Source organism: Telmatherina bonti, assembly GCF_933228915.1.
Source record: "Telmatherina bonti genome assembly, chromosome: 12".
Lineage (NCBI taxonomy): Eukaryota > Metazoa > Chordata > Actinopteri > Atheriniformes > Telmatherinidae > Telmatherina > Telmatherina bonti.
Genome location: NC_136610.1, coordinates 35646985 through 35668004, shown reverse-complemented (window position 1 = coordinate 35668004; position 21020 = coordinate 35646985). Strand labels below are relative to the sequence as shown.

Genomic DNA, 21020 nt, shown 5'->3' with positions numbered 1-21020 from the left:
GTCTTTATCAGTGCACACAGGAGGGGATAATGAGCACAGTGCAAGTGTTGGCTGTAAAACTGACCTGAAGGGCATGTGGGAAATTATTTGGTGGTGTAAAAGTGGTGATCCCCTGTCCCCAAAGAGCAATGGCTGTTTACTGTCTCACAGAGCCTGTGATTGGTAAAATTAAGGTCATGGCCACAGAGTTGAGGTGATTCCATTTGCTTATCTGTTGGATGTTTTTCGTTCACATGGAAACAACATTATGGAAGCTTTAAAACTCAAGATTTTGAGGACGATGATGTCTGAAACAAATGTACCTATTTTAACGACCGACCAATGAAGGCAAACGCCTGATTGTCTGAAGTCCGGTAAGTTTTTCAAATAAAATGATGCCGTCGTCTGAGGTGTGTTCAGGCTGAATTTGTCCCGGTAATCCGCTCCAAAACGTGTCAGGGCCGGAAATCGCAACTGTCGCAAGGACCAGAAATCTTCACGTGTGTGAAGCCGACGACTGCCAAGTCGTGGCTTTGTGGATGTAGCCAATAAAAGCAGCGAGCTGACTGGCAAGACGGAAACAAACAAAAACAACAAGCATGGCTGTAGACGAAAAGTCTCCAGGCTTTTTTCCAAAACATTTCTTTTCTTTAGTTCGTGATTTCTCTGTCATCAACAGTCCTAACACCGCCATCATTCCCTCATCTTGCTTCTTCTTCTTCTTGTTCTCCAGTTGTAGCGATGCTCGCAATTCTGAGTTTCTGTTGGAGCTCATTTGATCACGCGGAGGCTCGGAGGACCAGATTCCCGATGGAATGAGGGACAGGAACATTTTCTGAGCTAAGATCATTGGAGTATCAGATACAACGGATAAAAGAAAATCTCTTCAGATGGAAAAATTCCTTATTTGTGTTCCAAACTTTAGAAAATGTGATCAGACCTCCCTCTTCTCCATCTTCTTCTTCTGCTTTTATTGCTTGTAGTTTTCATCTGATCGTGCGTTGCAGTTATCCTCGGAACTCAGAATTACAATAAATTTTTGCCGGACTTGACGAAGCAATCCCGGAATTCCGAGCTGGGACCCTGACGTTCCAGATTTCCAGCGCTGGTTTAACGGATTTATTAAAATTCTTTATAAAATATTTTGTGTCTGTTAAGTTTCCAGCGTAAACTGCAGTTAGTTGAAATTTACGCCATGCTTGTTCGTAAAAAGACGTGACATCATTTGTGGTTTATTGACCATGATAACATTAGTTTACTCGTGTTTGCATGGTGCACATTTTATATACGGCATCTGCAGATGTGGGGGTGGCTCAGGTGGTAGAACCATTTGTATTGTGACTTGATGGTTTGCGGTTTGAGTCCTGCTACGCTATTGCAGCCCCGAGGGGTGACACGATTGTGCCCAGATAAATGCAGAGGGTTGTGTCGGCATCGATGATTTGCTGTGGTGAACCCTTCAGAGGGACAAGCCGAAAAGGAAACAACAACATACGACATCTGTAGATGTTCACAAACTGGCTAATTGGAGGCGTCCATTCAACTGAAACGGCATCCACCAACTCGATCACTTGAAATTCCCAGGTGACTATAACGCATCGTGAGCATGCGCCTTGCTGTCTTTGCAGTTTTTGCTGTATATGAACGGCAGCGCCGCTCACAGGCCTGGCATTGATCTCCACTGTTTTCTATGTGAATGTGTGGACGTGCAGCTTCTGGAAAAGCTGTTGTCGAGTAAATTTAATCGCACTGTGGATGCCGTCTAAGTTTGTCATCATTTGGACGCATGCTTTACACGGAAAAAACACTTTTGGTCGGATTTCTTGCTGCATTTCCTGCTGACCTTACTGGACAGATTCTGGTGAAAACTAGAGCTGTGTTGAAAAGATCGATTCAGCAATTCTGAATCGATTTTCATATTAATTCCTAAAGATCGATCCATAAGTCCAAAGATCGATTTTTTTAAAAAATAAGTTTTTACCCTGGTGAAATTGAACCTTTTCGCCGTGTTATTGAATTTACGCTTGCGCGCTTCATGTGAAGACTTTAAAAGATTGACTGAACATTGTGTCAGGTACTAGCATCGTTTGCCAAGCCCCAGCTTTGAAAATGTCCGAATCGTTTAAGGCTGAGATCTGGAAACATTTCTCAGAAATGACAAACAGAAAGACGAACTCGACAAAAGTAAAGCAATTTTACAAGAGATGCCAAATGGAGGAGAATTTTTGCAGAAATACCACAAACCTGAGGAACCACATGTTGAGACATCACCTAGATCTCATGTCTAAGCCGTCCACTGGGACGCAACAGATGAAACTCAAGAAAACTTTACATCTACCAGCCAATTCTGCATGTTTTCTGGGTTTCATTTGCAAGGATATGCTCCTGTACTGTTGTTGGAAATGAGGGCTTCAGGCGGCTAATGAAAGTAGCAGAGCCGCACAACGTTATGGTGTCTCGCAAACGTCTCTCTGAAAAAGTCCTTCCAAACCAGTCTATGTTCCAAACATGAACCAGTCGGTGAAAGAAAATGTGAAAATTAAACTTCAGTCATTCTGGGAAGGGAACTGCTCCTTACAGCCATCTTTAACTTCAAATACTTCATTAATTTGTTGTTGAATGTCAATATAATACTAGTTTTAATATGTTGCATATAACAGCAGTCATGTAAATAAAAAATAAATAAATAATACCTACCTAAAACCATATTAGATCAGAACGATCAGATCCAACTGTGATAATCAATTCTAAATATTCAGAATCGAATCAATTCTTGAAATTTGAATTGCTACCCAACCCTGGTGAAAACACATCAGATTTTCACTTCAAAGTAAAAACACAAACTCTAATAAATGTATTGTTGTTCCATTGTTTACTTTCAGTCAGTTTATTTTAGCTTTTTTTTGGTCCTGGTCCTTCCCAGTTAGCGATTGTTTTGGGGAGTATCGCCCCTTATTGACCAGGTGTTGTAGCTGCGGTACATTGTCCAGGTAGTTTGTTCTGCTTGTATGAAGAGTGTGAAAACAAACTAAACCAAATGGAGATGGGATTTCTTTTTCTCCAGAATTCCAATCAAATCGAGTTTCCCATATTATGGTGTGAACGCACCTAAACATTTAAGACTAGCTCCCAAAGTCAACAAACTGGGTTGTCAAAACCTGCTGAACAACACTGTTTTACAACATATAAAGCTTCTCAGTGGGCCACAACTTGTGCGTTCAGTCAGTTCAGGTCCATGCATAGGGTGGCTAGGTGAGCATGTCTGAAAAACATTACAATACAGATCATTTGTCCCTAAAAAAGGTGGAAAAATTAAGTTGAAAGAAACCATATATTTGGTTTCATTGAAGGAGAGAAATGGACAACAAATGCAGCATTTTCGGGGAGAAGTTTGCTAATGAAAGCATAAAGCTTTGCATGGTTGTTGCATGAAGGCAGAAAATGGTTTGGAAACCACTGGTCGACGTGGCTCCTTCTTGTTTTCATCCTTCTGTTCCAGTTATTCTCATTTTATTAAAACTGACATGAAATGTTGCACCTCTATTGTTATTTTCTTTTGACTGCATATATTTTAGTCTTTTTCTAAGGGTTATCTCACATTATCATGTCAGGTGTAAAGGTGTCCCATGCTGTTGGCCAGAGTGGCAGATGAGGTCACGCTGCTGCACCCACTCAAGGACTGTTGACAAAAGAATATAACAGGCGATGTCAGGAGCACGTGAGGCGATCCAAATAAAGCCACAGCATTTCCCCTGAGGCTCCAGGATCCCACTTGATGAGAGCGACCATTTCTGAAATTTGCTGCCCAGTGAATGTCTGGGTTGCAGATATTCTAGTATGTGGGAGAGAAAGCAGGGTTGCAACTGCAAAAAAAAACAAAACAACAGATAATATGCAACAAATGCGTCGATTTGGCCGTTTTGTAGACAATGTTTTCATATGATGAAGCTACTGCCAGTGTTTTTACTCACACCTGCACACTATGACGCCCACAGACTGCTTGTAAAACACAGACACGGCAATTTGACACAATTATCTGGTTTTTGGAGGACTGTTTTGCAGTCTTGAGTTGTGCATTTGGATCTGGTGGTCTAGATCTGGACTCGTTCCATCACACTCAGTACATAGTGTTCATCATTAAGAGGACTTACCAGGCAGGGCATCGGGGTCAGCTTCAGGTGCATGTTGGACGTTACTATAATGCACGCTTGCTTTATAATTATATGCCAGATATTCACAGTTATGTGTTGCGTAAACAGCTGCAGGTGTGAAGAGGCTTCACTGTCTAAGGTGATAAGAGTGCTGTCTTGATTCAGAACACATTATAATTGACATTTCTCCACAACAATGACATATATCTGTGTGACCCAGTACCTCTTTGGTTGTATTTTATCCACCTACACAAGCACAGGCTGCAGCTGTAAATATATACTAACCTTCAATATACTAATTAACAAAAGCCAATAAATATACAGCATGTAAATATATTTTTTAAATTACAGAGGAACCATTCAAGTAGTTTTTGTGTAAATATTTAAGAAGTGTGCTTTACTATTATAAACTAAGATGCTGTTTTTAAATGGGACAAATATAGGTAGGAATGTGGTTCGCATATGTTTTAGTAATTATCCAATGTTTGGATTGGAACTGTTGTGCTTAATAATTCTCACAAGAACAAGCTGCGGACGTTAGTGTTGCAATGCACGATGCTGCATTTCATAGGAAGCCAGTGTACATAGCAGAGCAGACATGAGAATATCTGTTTGCCATGGCGAGGAGCCTTGCTGCTGCATTCTGAATCGGCTCTAAATGTTGTGGAGCAGTTTTAAGTGACAAAAACAAAGCGTTGCAGCAGATGACACGGGGTGAATGAGTGGATAAGCATTTCCATATCAGCATAGGAAACCATTAGCCTCAGTTTGCTGATATTATGAAGATGGAAGAAACAGAATTTTGCCAGTGATTTTACATGAAAGGTAAATAACAGCAATTTGTCATATTGAACCCCCAAGATTCTGCTTTTATCTCACATACCATGTTATCTGGAGCTATTGGAACTTTTTGGTCACGATTTAGCTAAAGAAAGTTGTCAGCCATCCAGTATTTTATTGCATCAATACAGTCAAGGAGCCTAGTGAGTTCAGATAGCTTATTTTTCTTGAGGGTAATGATACACAATGTGGTAAGTACCTATGACATGATTCCGAGGCAGCATGTACAGGATAAATAAAACAAGTCCTAGAACTGAGCCCTGTGGAACCCCGTAGATCATACGTGGGAGGTTGTAGGGTTGTAGGTCCTTAAGAGAGACCGCAAACTTCTGCCCTTTAGAAAAGACATAAACCAGTCTAAGGGTGCATTCACATCAGAATAGTCCGCTAGACTTTGCCTGACTGGGGACTCGGCACAGTTGTAGGGGGGTGTATCCATGCAGACCAAGATCGTGTTGACGCTGCACTTTGGTCCAACCAGTCAAACCATTTGAATAATATATCCCCATTCCCACCAGAGGTGGCGCTGCACTGGTATTTAGCAAAAGAATCATACTGAAACATCTTCCATTTTTATGTTGGGTAATAAATATCTGTTTAGCAAACCTGTAACATGAAGAATATTGCAAGAAAATAGGTTATTTTGCAGAAGCCTCACATGTAGCTAACAGCTTTCAAAATAGCTAGCTAATCCACTGGCTAGCTTAGAACCATTGACTGTATAAAAAGAGATGGGCGGAGCCTCCGTGACGTCACCTGTAAGTTTCTGAAGAGCTATCACCATCTTGGCAGGGGCATGCATGTCGTCTCTCCCAGAATATACAAATATGGGCAAAGAGGAGGAGCTGAGAGGGGGGTGTGAGCGTCATGGTGGATGATTGACATCAAGCGAACTCCGAGCTTTCTGTAGCTAAGAGCTAACCGAGCTAACACGGAGATAACAGGAGATAACAGGAGCTAACCAGCTAACGGAGGTAAGCGGGCTAAAGCTAAGTCACCTTGTTAACCGCCAAAAACCGTGGTTGTTCTACGTTCTTCTGACTTGAAGCGGGAGATCGGATACCTGTCAATCAAAAGGACACGCCCCTAAATATACCAAATTTCGAGATAAAATTATTTTAAACGGGCAAGTTATAAAAAAAATTCACTCCCCCCTCAGTTGTCATGAAGGTAAACCTGACCTATTAAACCGAAAATGGATTTTTGTACCAGGCTGTAAAGATGCTTATTTCTGCTGTAAACATGTTTATTTCTGCTGTGAAGTTGGTCTTTTTAACATGGGAGTCTATGGGGATTTGCTCTGTTTTGCAGCCCCTAGTGGATGAAGGGGGAACTGCAGTTTTATGCACTTCTGCATCGGCTTCACTTTTAACCGCCGGAAGTTGCTGCGTGGTTAGAAAAAACTGAAAATCTCCAGCCTTACGGACATAGTTGTGATTTTAAATGCACTGAGTTACTTTTGCTGCAGTATGTAACTCAACTCCCTCCATTTACATGAAGAATTTCTCACCTAACAGGTTATAGCATGGGCAGTAAGTAAATATGCCACATTAAACCAACACTTTTAGTGATGGCAGATAATTAATGGGGTATGGTTCCAACAGCAGTGCAGGGAAAAGGGAACCCAGATGAAAACACTGATTAATGTTGCATACTTTCATATTAACTGCTTCAAGTGAAATATGCCCATAACCTGAGGCTGTTACAGCAGAGCTGTCAACAGCCGTGATTAAGTTGAGCTTTAATGTGGGACCTTATCTGAATTTATTTACCATGAATCTCTGCACTGATTACATTTGCATACTCAGTTGTGTTTTGGCTCCATGATCAGATGGCTCTTGAATGTTGTGTCTTGAACTGGGTCAGCCATGATGAGAAACAACAAATGTGTGTGTGTCTATGTGGGCATGTATGGAGTCTCTGCCAGATATTAATGAACCCTTTGCTTTCCATAAATCAAGCATCTGCAGAAAACTGGAAAACTTATGCATTTGAAATATAATCCGGATTCGTTGAAGTCTGAGCTGATCGTGTTTTTATCATGTGTCTGCCGACTAGATCAGTAAATGCCACATCTGAAGCCTTCAAAACCAACATCACCCTGTTCACACGGATCCTGGACAGTTTGCTGGATGGATATGACAACCGTCTGAGGCCTGGTCTTGGAGGTGAGGAAATCTACTATTACTTGATGTGCACTGGTTCATTTGACTTCTGTATATTTATGAAATGTGTAACTGTTGTTGTGAAACTGCACGTGCTTCCTTTTTTACGGTTGAGGGCTCATATGAAGTGAGAACGCTTCATTTAGCATCAGCTTTCATCGTACCAACAACCTTTGGCAGCAATCCTCTCAAGAATAAACCGATAAACACACTCTGTGCACAGAACATTTCCATTATATAACCCTCAGTCTACTTCCTGGAAAGTAACGGCAGCTTAAGTGGCCATGTTTAACCCCACAGATATTCTGGTTTATGTGGTTTTTAGGGGGTTAAAAATTCCCCTTCAAAAAAAAGGTTAAATACTCAAAGAAAGACACCAGGTATGCAAGAACAGTAACTGTGTTTCCCTTACTTTTTTGCAAAATAAAAACAATATTTCTAAGTTTTGACAAACAACAACTGTGATTTACAGTGTTTAGAGTGTAAGTCTAAATCTTTTAAAACCTCGTTGGCTAATGCAAAGTAGCCACGTAGCGTTATTTTGGGTTTTCTACTTGCAGTAGAGAATTTTTTTTTTGGCTTTTGGAAGTTTTTCTCCCTCATTTTATTTTGTAAAACTCTGAAATTTGCTGTTGTTTGTCCACAACGCGCCATCTTTACCAGAAATTATCACGACCCACCACGTCAAGTCTGGGGACACAAAAATGCGAAAATGCGAAAAGTGTTTCCATTGCACTTTTGCGATATATTTCAATATCAAAACATGTAAAAAAAACACCTCAAGAAAATGTAAAAACCCTTTGGAGATATTTGAGACTTGTTTCTGAAGTGTAGGTGTCCCATTAGCGTTTTTTATTTAATTGCAATATTTAGTTTTTATGCAATTCTAAACTAAATATTATTTCACATTTGTGCATGTGAAATTTTTGACATGTTCGCGTAGACGTGTACACCGGGGCCTGCAAACTGACACAAGAAAGTTGAAAAATGTTCAACTTTGGTTGCTATTGTGCGGCTTTGTAACCAATCAGCGAGAGTTTCATTGACTTAAAGTAAAACAGGAATTTCATTTTTTTTGATCGGACTTGAGCTCTGACATCACGTGATGATATTCACCAGGATGTTAACAAGTTTTTAAAATAAAATGACCCCAGGGTTGTTTTTCTTTTCCCTTTGTGAAGTAGATATAGCAGCAAGAGTTTAGTCAGTTTGAGTAAAATCTCCCAATTCGACAATCTTCATGTTTTATTTGTCACGTACTTCATTGAAAACGCCAAAATTCCCTCCAGGATCAGAACCAATCACATTTGTTGGAGACGAGCGATCTGGGAGCGTGATGCGTGACACTGTCGCTGGTGTTTGTCGCGTCCCGTGTTTCAGGCCTGTTTGAAAGCTGCGTTTGGAAACATTCTGGTTGTTAAGCACATGAGAACAGACGACACCTGGACAAGACTTTCTTTTTATATTTTCTTTTGGCTTTATAGAACTTCCGTATGAAGTAATACTACAAACAGCACCAGAATAAAGGAGGAGAAAAAGCAACTAGTCATTGTTCTCATCTACTGCTAACACATTTTTCTTGGAGATTCTAAGGAAGAAATTAAGCCAACATAAAAATATGTTTGATATGTGATGGATTTATTTATGGTTTCACATAAATAAAACATAATGGAGATAAATTAGTTTGGTTTCTTGAATTAATGGATTCTAGATGGAGTACAAATGTAGCCACGGATTGAAATGAAGAAAAAAAGCTGCATTAAAATCCTGAAAATTCTTCAATAATCAAACTGTAGCTCCTTGAATCAATCAGAATGAATTGTGAGGTACCAAAGACTCAACGCCCTGTTTTTACCACAAAATGAAGGCACAGCCCTCTTCACTGCCTCCTAATCAGAATCACATTTTCCATGCTGTGGTGCCTCTCTCTTCATTCCTACCATTTGTATTAAACTCCAGGTTTGTCATGTGACTTCCAGCTGGCCCTTCACCCCAAAGCTCAGCTCCTCTCTTCAGATTTGGTTCCATTTGAATTTTAATTTCCTGGGGCCATCAGCCCGGCCCAGGAGCTGCCATATGGGAAGCAGAGCTGCTTTAGCTTGGCATGGCTCAGGATGTTTGAGTGGACATACTGCATGGTAATGATGCTGCCAATTTATTCTGTGTGGGAAAAAAGCAGTAATGTATGCCTTCTTACAACAGTTTAGTTCAGGTACATATACCTACACGTGGATATTCACATATGTCATTTAGTACTTTAATGCCATGATACCTTTAACTGTTGCATTTCAGGGGCAGACCTACTGCGCATTATTCACCATTATTCATGTTTTCTTTGCGTGAGTTTTCATCTTCACATGGGTCTTGTCGTCTCTTTTGCTAAATTCTAGTGCAGCGCCACCTCTGGTGGGAATGGGGCTATATTATTCTAATGGTTCGACTGGTTTGACCAAAGTGCAGCGTGAACATGATCTCAGTCCGCATACATACCTCCCCCTACAACTGAGCCGAGTCCCAAATCGGACCGAGTCTAGCAGACTTACCATGATGTGAATGCACCCTGAGTTCGCTTTTTTGATCTGAATCAAATTTGTTTGGCACATTCACATTTCCCCAAAGAAAGCCGACTTTCCCTGCAAACAGACTCAGATTCTAATCTAAAAAGCTGATGTGAATGTGCCCTAAGTTTTATTTTTGGCTATTTTAGGAATTGTATCCATATCATTTAGTTTAAGCTTTCTTAAAAGTTCCTATTTATCATTCGGCCCAACAAAACGCGCTATCCGAGATGGTCTGAGGGTGCAGCAAAGCAAACTGCATGGGCCATTTGCAAGCAACACATTCTGCCTTTCAGGCGATGTCATATTCAGGGCAGCCGTTGCTTATTTTATCAAGACCATACAGAAACATGTCTCAACTATTATGTTCCCCTGGCAAAGTGGTCCTGGAAGAGATCAGGACTCTAAAATAAAAGGGTTTAATAAAAGATCAAAGCATAAATTGCATGCCTTTTAGTGTGTTACAGGACATATGACTTATCCTCAGTGGAGGCCAAAGTCTGCAAGTCAACGTGTAGTACCATACTGTACCCATTAAGCTACACGGGGACTGCACCATGCCACAGAAATCAGTCTGTAAAAGAAACACAACATGACATCAGATGTAATTTTCCACATCACAGACACATTAGATCTGTATGTCGGCTCTGTGGGGGAAACATGTTAATGCTCCACTGGACTTTGGTTTATAACACATTTATAATGTTGGAAAAAGTGGCTCATCACAGCTGCTCGACTGTGCTCGCTCGTACATACGGCATGTTCAGGGTTAAAAGTTACTCCCTTTGACTGCCTTCACGCTTCAAATCAAGTGTACAAAAAGAGGGATAAAAGGGCAAAAAGGAGTCTGAACCCAAACATTGTTTAACGTTCAGTCAGTCATTTAGAGCCATTGCCATTGGCTCTAAATGACACAATCTATAGAAGGCATGTGACAGAATAATAAGTCCATACAGTGATGTGACTTGGTTGCTTTATTCAAAGAGATGGAAGCAGCACTGAAGGCCAGCTGGACAAAATGACAGGAGCAATCGTGTGATGTGACCAAAAACTGCAGCCTATAAATAGACCCAGTAGCCCTCAGATTCACTCTCAGGCGCAGCTTTGAAAACAAACAAGCAAAAAAAAAAAGAAAAAAAAGGGGGAAAACTGTTGCAGGTTTTACATTATAAATGACATTATATCAAATCATGTGATCCCATATCAGATATTATATAAAAGTGAGCTGCCACATCCCGCTCTACTGTGTGTTACATCAGCGAGAGAGAGATGTAGGTGAAGCATTTTGCAGCTTCCAAGGAAGAGATGGAGGAGATGAAACTGGGACAGAGATTTTCCAGATTCACCACTCAAGGGGCTGGAAGAAGGAAAGAGCTGCAACTGCTTTTAAAAAATGCTTTACGCTGCACGTTTCTTTGAAAATATACACACAATCCTTTTTGGGCTAAACATAAGCAACACTGAGAGGGAAAAAAAAACAAAGAAACCCGTAAAATCTGCTTCAGAGGAAGCAGAGATGATGTTACACATGAATATATTACTGACAGTAAAAGGATTAATAGTTTGCACGGTGGTTTACAGTTTTTCCAGACTTTTCTTCCTGAACGTTTAATTTTGCAACGAATGACCAGAAGAGTTTGTTTGCACAGTATTTCCCCCTGAATGCAGATCGTGTTTTACACTTTGCCTAAACGGATCCAAGCAGATTTGAAGATGCGGAAGAAAAGAGAATCTTTTATATTATTGTCAGAGGTTGTTCTAACCTGCCCAAGAAGCCTCTGAAACATCTTTAATTACAATTCTGTGGGCTGAACAGAGTTTACCTTGACAATTTCCCAGCCACAGACTTGGTGCCGCCTCTTATTTGGGCCACTGCTCACAGCTTTCCCATCATGTCCACAGACTTGCAACCGGGGCTGCATAAGCAGTGCCAGGGTTAAGGCTTCCAGTTGTCACGAATCCAGGTCTGCTCGCTGGTGTTTCTTCACTGGGAACCGATGAAAACTTATTCCTCATCAACGTGACTTCTCTCCTCTTTGACTTGAACAATCAAACACGCAGCAACTCTCTGGCATTGTTCTGTTTTGCCTGGAAAAAGACTAATTGGGGAGATTCACATGGATATCCAAGTTTTTCTGAGCTTCTTGGGTCATTATAAACATGTACCAGGAACGCATGCAAAGATTATGAAAATGGTCTATTAGAAGTACCGTATTTTACCGTAGTTTTTACCTTTATTCAACTAGGGTACGTATTTAAAAATACACACTTTTTTTTTTTTTTTTTTTTTTTTTTTTAATCAATCTGTCGCCCTTCAAAATCCTCATCTTCTGTATGTGAATTGAACAGCTGGACAATTTCGCCGTCAAGCATAACGGGTTGTCTCTTGTCATTGTCAGAGTCAGTCTCGTTGTTCCGGTTTTTGTGAAACAGTCAAAGGAGATAGCCACAATCTATTAATCAGTTTTGTGCGTTGTGGTGCGGAAAATACGGTACGTTTACAGTGTCAAATATTTCTTCTATCAGACTGAAATCAATCTGATCAGAGATTCTAGCTGAAATGTTTACATGGACAATAGATCCCATTGGTTATGTGTTTACATTACAGAAAAAAACATGCAGAATTTACTGTCGGGAGATGTTGTTATTATAGTAGCAGCATTAGGAAGTAATGGATCTGATACCTGGGTCTGATTTCTTATTAATGTGAATATATTACAGTAAATTCTAGGAAAAAAAAAAAACATAATGGGAAAAGAATGACCAAAAAAACCCAATCTGTACTCATACGGGGACAATTATTTACCAACTAAAAGGGAAATTTTAGCTTTCACGTCTGTTCAAAAATAGGAACAAGTAGGCAAGCATATAATTTCTGTCTGAAAGAATGATTTCCATCATGACAAGTTTAGTATGTTCATCAGATTTCAGCTGGGGAAGCCTCAACAATCATAATCAATCCCCTCCGTTTACCCACTGGGCCAAAACGCTGCAGCAGGCAGCCAAGCTATGTGCACCGCTGCTAATCAATCAGGAAGTAAGATGCTATTTCCTTGATTTAGTCTTGGGATGTGGATCCCGCGCTGTGACTATTCGAGGTAGCACTCCAACACAGATGGCAGAAATGGCCAGGAAGGTTTGTGACGTGTTTACAAGCTGTCACGGAAAATTGCGACACTGTCTGAAATGTTTGCCTGCTGACCTGAGAGAAATATGCACTTGAGTGTCTACAAAGTTAGGCATCCCTGATGACAAAGCATATGTTCTGGGGCACAATTTAAATGCTCATCTTGTGTTACCAAGCAGAGAATTTAACTATTGTAGACAGTTGGAAGTTAAAAAAAAAACAAAATCTATCAAACATAAATAAATTACACATGTAAGAAGGTATCATGGTCTAAAAGGAACCTTTAAGTTGCATCTCACTGCTGCAATACTGCTACAAAGCTGCATTCAAGGATATTTTACTCAAGAATCAGGTCAAGTTTGAGGGGAAAAGATGTTACTTGTAGTAAAAGACCCATATATAATCATCATCCTACTCTATAACCTTTCGAGTGTCTTTCAGCAAGTTGTTGTGGATTTGTAGGACAAATATTAATATTAATATTAATAGGTATTCATGGTGTTTGCTCTGTGGTGGTACTGAGACATTTTGTGCTTAAATAGTAGTGAAATCCAAGGGTTTATTTGTTAACATCGGGACATGAAAGTTGCTTCTGGAAGATATATGTTTATGTGCAATATGCCATCTAGATAGGATGCCTGAACAAGCAAAGTTTATAATTATTACCAGAAAGAAGAAATACATTGGTAAACCATTGCAGTGTATCATCCTGATAGTTGTAAAGAAAATCTATTTGTGATCACTTTGACTTGTTGCAGTTGAAAAGACATTTCTGATATTAAAGGAAATGTTCATTATTATGATAATTCCCTTTAAAAAATACTATAAATTAGTATGGTCTATCTTTGAAAGATAAAAAAAATTACTTCTCTGCAATATTATGTGAAAGTCAGGTAAAAACTGCAGTATAACATAATATGACTGATCAAATTAGAATTCATTATGTAAGCCAAGACACAACTTTGTGTTAAGGCTAACATTCCTCATCTCTTCTCCTCTCTCTAAACTACTTTGCAGCTTTGATTCTGTCACATGGCGGCACAAAGCAAGAGACAAATGAGAAACATATCCAGGTTCCAACCACTAGCTAGAGCTAGCTCTTTCAACAAAGTGTCAGCAGGGACAGCCTATCACGCTAGCAAGAGATGAATGATGGAATAAAAAGACACGTTTCCAGTTTACAGCTACAAGCTAGCACTAACTCTTTCAACATAGTGTCAACAGGGACAGCCAACTATGCTCACAAGAGGCGAATGAGGGAATATAAAGACATGTTTCCAGTTTACGAATACAAGCTAGCACTAACTGTTTCAACATAGTGTCAACAGGGACAGCCAAATATGCTCGCAAGAGCCGAATGAGGGAATAAAAAGACATGTTTCCAGTTTACAACTACAAGCTAGCACTAACTCTTTCAACATAGTGTCAGCAGGGACAGCCAATCACGCTAGAAAGAGATGAATGATGCAATAAAAAGACACATTTCTAGTTTCCAACTGCTAGTTAGCGCTAGCTCTTTCAACATAGTGTCAACAGGGACAGCCAACTATGCTCACAAGAGGCGAATGAGGGAATATAAAGACATGTTTCCAGTTTACGAATACAAGCTAGCACTAACTGTTTCAACATAGTGTCAACAGGGACAGCCAAATATACTCGCAAGAGCCGAATGAGGGAATAAAAAGACATGTTTCCAGTTTACAACTACAAGCTAGCACTAACTCTTTCAACATAGTGTCAGCAGGGACAGCCAATCACGCTAGCAAGAGATGAATGATGCAATAAAAGGACACATTTCTAGTTTCCAACTGCTAGTTAGCGCTAGCTCTTTCAACATAGTGTCAACAGGGACAGCCAATCGTGCTAGCAAGAGATGAATGAGAAAAAAAGACACTTTTCCAGTTTCCAACCACTAGTTAACACTAGCTCTTTCAGCATAGTGTCAACAGGGACAGCCAATCATGCTCGGAAGAGGCAAATGAGGGAATAAAAAGACAGGTTTCTCATTTACAACTACAAGCTAGCACTAACTCTTTCCACATAGTGTCAGCAGGGACAGCTAATCACTCTAGCATAAGTGGAATGAGAAATAAAAAAAAAGACAAAACCACCATTAGCATTGCTTTCAGCCACAAGCTAGCACTAGCTTAAACTGCTAGTTCTTTTATCACAGGAAATTAAAGCATGGACAGCTAATTACGTTAGCCAGAAACAAAGCAGCAGAGCCATATGAGATGAAAAAGATTTACAAGGTTAGACAAATAGCAGTTATTATGTTATCGACTGAGAGTACGGATCTCTCAACTGATTGTGCAACAGAAAATCATGGAGAATACTCAGAGGTTGAATATTGGTGGTGATATATCCTATTTGTTCTTTTTTTTTTTTTTTTATTGCAAAGTGTGACATGTTTACAGTCCAAAGCCATCAGAGCTAGCTATATGTTAGCATTAAAGGTTTGTGTGTGTTAATTAGTTTAGCTATAAAGATAGCCATAGGAATTACTTCAAATAACAAGCATAGTTGTGAGTGGATGGTGGCTGTCAGTGGCCATGAATAATGTTCAAAAATAAATATGTTTTTCTTCTGTAAAGGGATCCTTTTAAGCTTTGCTTGACCCAAATGGTGCTCTAGTACCTAAGAAACAAGGCCGGTGCTGCTGTTGGCTCAGAGTCCTCATTTCACACACAGAGCTATTCGACCGAGCTGATTTCAAAACTGGTTCGGAGCCAGAGCCAGATTTAGCACAGGTTCTTTAGTTTTCAATTGCCTAAGCACCGGCTCCTGGGTCTCAAAACCGGTCCTATCCTGGCACTAACTCTTTGTTGGGCCAGAGTTGAGAACCGCTTATGTGCGTCAGCACCTGGGGCTTCAACCACTGGTCAACAAATTAGTTTAACAAATTTTACAGAAGATTTCTGGGGACCAGAAACAGGAGCTGGGACGCAGCAACAACGAACAACCCAAAAGAAACCCACATTTCAAGATCCTGATTTCTGTTCTTGGTGACCAGCCAGCAACGATGCACTACTGGCCAGACTCTTTTAGTCAAAACCAAAACCGGTTCTTTGCTAGAACCTGAGCTGAACCGCCTAAGCACTAGGTCTAACACCAGCACTGGTTCTTCTTTGGTCAAAAAGCCCTAGAGTCTGTTCATTCAGAGGCATCGTAGAAAAACTGGTGGCACAAATATGGCAGCTGCCATGTATGTGGACCCATGAAAAGTAGATAAAAACACAAGTTATTTTAGTACCAAACACGAACACAGCTCGATATATTACATTTTTGTGCCACACTGCACCATTAAATATCTTTCAGCAAATTGTTTTTGGCTTTTAAGCACTAAACATTTAAAAAATTGAATAATATTCTAATCTGTCTTATGAAATATTAATCAGCATTTGTGTTGTTTGCACTCTATTGATGCTGAGACCTCTTGATGCTTGATTGTATTTTATCTGAAAAATCTGACTCCTGCTACAACCCAAAAAACAGTAGATAGTCAGCAAAGCTAGCAACATGTTAGCATTAAGTTCAGTAATTCGCCAGTAGCATTAGCCATTTGGTGTCTAATCCATTTAATAAAAAGGCTGTCATTATTTCTGGAATCAGCATTTGGCAGAGTAAGGCTGCAGCTTTACACATACTTTATTTGTGCACTGCTATCAAAACTGTGGACAGTTTGTTCATTGTTGTTTTTGGATAAAGAGTTAATCTCTGAACTGATGTCATTCACTGCACTGGTTAAGCATTTCATTTTTTTGCGAATGTTCTCCGTCTCCGTCCAAACTGGCAGGAGTTAAGTTGACATTTGGAGAGTTGCATAGGGGAATGCACAGTCCCTTACACAGGCAGGTTGTGTCTTAGCAATCAAACATGGTTCAACAGGCCCATCTGTAGCAAATGATTCAGACTGCATGAAAAGCACGTGTCTGCCACTGTTGTTGCTGACTAAATGAACTTTAGGTATTGTCCTTGTTCCCATATATCTTAAAGCCCTCAGGCACTAAATGCACTCTTGATATTTTCAAATAGTGAACACATGCATTCCCCGGAGCTCGTGCTTTTCTAGGTTTGTTTCTGCAGAAAATACTAGGTTTTGTTTTGAGCTTGTTCCCCTACAAAGGAAATGGGCCTGACCTGACATTTGCTGGCTTTGGGTTTTGATGGTCTCTGGTATATTGTGTATTCTTTTGTGTAAGCTTAATTTTTTTTTTCCCTCATGTGGCTTAATCATCCCCTGCTGTCTTGCTGTTAGCACTGATGGGAATTTAACTGGAGAGATATTGATCAAGTGACCTTATCATAGCGAGGCATTCTGCGTGACAAATAAAAACAGGCTTCTGCAGCATCCTTGCAAGTAGCACTGACCAACTTATAGTTTTCGTCATATTTATTTGTTACTGAACCAAGTCATATTTAGTTTTCAGTATTTAGGGACTACACACAAACTCAGTTATCAAGATTTTTACAATGGAGCGGAACATAAACTATAAAGATGCTCAAAGACTACCACGGTATCCATGTATGGATCCCCATTGCATCCAGATGTGTAAAGTAGAAGTAAAAGAAAGTAGAAGTGCTGCCTTGTTTTTGGATCTACCGATGCATTTTGAACAGGTGTTTTGACTAACAGGCTCATCTACCTGCAGTGGAGCTGAGCTAATTGAATTCACCTGGTTTAGTGAATGGTAGGAAAGAGCTGCCGGACAGGACTTATACTTTCTACTTCTACTTTGTACACCTCTGTGTAGCACTGGCTAAGCTACCGCTACATGATCCAGTTGAATTAAACAGGAGCCTAGCAAGGCTGCTAGTTGATTTTAAAGTTGCTGCAGGACGAAAATGTGGAGAAATATTGTCCAGTGTAGACTTAACCAAGCAACTTGGTGTGGTTGGACACAAAGATCCAGTCTCCCACCACTGCCAGACAGTAAACCAGCTCTGCCAGGAGAGAAGATATAGATCTTCATATTACCACATTAAGTGCCCCAAACATATCTTTCCATGAACCTCTTTGAACTTGTTTTGAACTTGCTGCTTTTCAACGTGATAATCCACATTATTAATGTAAAGATGTTTATTTTTTATGTCTCTGTAAGTGGTGGGATATACTTTTTGTGTACACAACATCCCATTACGTCTATGTACTTACTGCAAACAGTGGAAGCATGATCCAGTCAATACACTTGATACCTCTAGGTCACCTCTAGGCTCAGTACACCACATTTTGACTCTGAAATCGAGTAAAGGTCAATCTGCTGGTCACGTTGCATTTCTGCATTTCCGTAAAAAATAGTTTACCAATCTGTTGCCAGGTGTCAAGGCATGAGAGTTGCTTGTCAAAACTATTTGTCACCTCTGATCTCGTGTTCATACTCTCTCAAGCGACAAATTACATCACGTCAACGTGTGTGCCCTTTGTGCCACATGAAGGCTCAGAATGCGAGGCAGCCATGATACGGACATGGATACTAACTGTAAGTATGTCCCAGCCCTAATGTGATCACAGTTATCACAGTGGTGTAAAGGTCCATCTATGCTCCCTTACGTACGTAAATGGAGACGTCGGTTTTGAACCTTGAAGTATTTGTTTTTAGGTGTCTGAATGGGTTGGTTCCAGAATATCTGTCTGAGCTCTTTGGACTGTATTTGCCCTCCAAAGCCCTTCTTTCAGCCAGTCAGATGGTCTCTAAGGTTTCTCGATACAGCTTAAACACTAGAGGAGACAGAGCCTTTGCAGTTGTGGCTGCCTTTAGCTGTCTAATCTCCACTGTTAGCTTTCAAGTCCATGCTGAAGATGCACTTGTTTGCTTTTGGCTGGATACAGGCACCCCTATTAGGGTTTTATGTGTTTGCAACACCACAAAATTCAGAAGAATTACACCACTAATATATATATATATTGTTTTCGACTTCTGCTCTTCTTCAGGTGGCTTTTAGTTGACGGTTTCTGTGTTGTCTCGCCCTGTTATTCTTCTTCTTCTTTGCCTTTCGCTGGTTGTGTGTCAGCTATACAACTCAAAACTGTCCCCACAATTTCTGATGGTATCGCTCCTTTGTCTGCGTCAAGTGACATATAGCTAAGCTCCTTAAAAACAGAACAATTTACATGCATAACTGATGCAGAAGACGGACAAAACTGTCTGTTCATCTGTGTATTCGTCTACTGCGTTCAGCTTAAATGGACCAAACATGTGCACTGTGGTCTTGTCTCTCCAGAAGAATATTGCTCCAGAAGTCGTGTGGTTTGTTCAGATGCAACTTTGCAAACCTGCTGCCATGTTCTTCTTGAAGAGGAGAGCCTTTCAAACAAGCCAATCTCGTTCACTCTTTTTCTGATTTTACTGTCATGAACTTTAACGCTTAACGTGCTAACTGAGGCGTGTGGTCTGAGCTGCAGCTCTTGGGGTTTTTTTTCACAGTTTTTCTGAACATTGCACAGTCTGACCTTTGGCTGAACTTACTGGGACATCTACTCCTGGGAAAATCAACTATCTTTTTAACATTTTTTCCACTTAGGAATAACCTTTCTCCAAAGAATTACTGACTCTAAATAGTTTGGATGTGGTCTTATAGTCCTCCCCAGACTGATGGGCAGCTGCAGCATTTAATTAGTGATGTTAAGTAACATCTGAATTCTGCAGACCTGAAAACTGCCAGAACTTCTGCTTTTAGAGAGGAGCTCACACTGCTGATGATCGGCTAATGAAGTGAAGTTGATTAGCAGCACCTGGCTGCTGTTTCCACTCATTAACCCCATGGAAGCAAGGAGGCTGCACATAGTTTCACACTGCTTCCTCACTTTTGCTTTGTTTTATGATTTTTTTTTTTAATGAATAATTACAGTTTAATCCGTTTTTGTTCATCTGAACTTTTATTTAGGTCATTTTAAGACCAGATAAAACATTAGAGTTGAAGACGTTTGTACTGTTTTTAAAAAAATGTCTGTATGTGTCTGTTTCTTTGGATTGAAGAAAGCAAATTGATACAAATACGCACATTTTTAAAATGGTAAACAGAAATATTCAGACAAATTGTATTAACTATACTATACTCATTTATAGTTCATAGTATACATACTATGAACTATATGGAAAATATGCATCAAATGATTACAGTAAATCAAGTCAAATATATCTAAGATATTACTTTTATGTGTTTTAGCTTGTTTTATGTAAAACAGGACATGATACTGTGTCATAGCAGGTCTTTTTGTCCAAAAACGAACCTTGTAAAACCTAGAGATATTCACTCACCTACCTCTCTGAAACGTTTATTTAGGATTAATTATTTGTTTATTGATGTGGAAATAGCTGCTTAATTGATACAGATCTTCAGTTTAAAATGTAGTATAGACACTTCTCCATATGAAGGCACAAAATATGAACAGTAAGTACAACACAAAAAGTCAGAAATGTTTTGATTGGTGCGTTGTTCAATAAGACATAGACATTATACTAGTGGAGGACTTTGTGTCCGGAAGACAGAAGAATAGTCACTTTAAATATGACTTGCATACTTATATTCCAGTGTCCCCATCGACTCCCATGTTAAAAAGACCAACTTCACAGCAGAAATAAACATGTTTACAGCCTGGTACAAAAATCCATTTTCGGTTTAATAGGTCATGTTTATCTTCATGACAACTGTGGGGCGAGTGAATTTTTTTTTCTAACTTCTCCGTTTAGAAGTAATTTAATCTAAAAAAATTCTAAATTTTGATGGACAGGTTCCTGATCTCCCGCTTCAAGAAGAAGGAATGTAGCATAACTGCGATTTTGAACTGGTTAATAGCATGACTTAGCTTTAGCCCTCCTATCTCTGTTAGCTAGTTAGCTCCTGTTAGCTCCGGGTTAGCTCCGGGTTAGCTCGGTTAGCGGTTAACTGCTACAGGCAGTTTGGAGTTTGATAGACGTCAATCATCCATGACACGCTCACAGCCCCCTCTCAGCTCCACCTCTTTGCCCATTTTTATACTTTCCTGGGAGAAACAGCCCGCATGCCCCTGCCAAGATGGTGATGGTAGGAACCGCCCAATGAGCTTTAATTCAGCTCTTCAGAAACCTACGGGTGACGTCACGCAGGCTCCGCTATCTCTTATATACAGTCTATGGGAGAAACACATCTATTAGAGCAACACTTTGTTCCTCCTAGTAGTTTAGCAAAGAATAATCATGTTATGGTGGAGTTTACAACC

The 21020-nt window shown here is 40.0% G+C and overlaps 1 protein-coding gene across 1 annotated transcript in view; it reads left to right on the top strand.

Annotated features, from left to right (window-relative positions):
- gabra2b (gamma-aminobutyric acid type A receptor subunit alpha2b) overlaps positions 1 to 21020 on the top strand; it is a gene marked incomplete at both ends in the record, with an annotated part of 51551 nt that overhangs the window by 166 nt on the left and 30365 nt on the right. The window contains one exon of the mRNA XM_079249814.1: positions 7029 to 7138. Within this exon, the coding sequence (XP_079105940.1) occupies positions 7029 to 7138 (110 nt within the window). The remainder of the gene's footprint in view (positions 1 to 7028; positions 7139 to 21020) is intronic.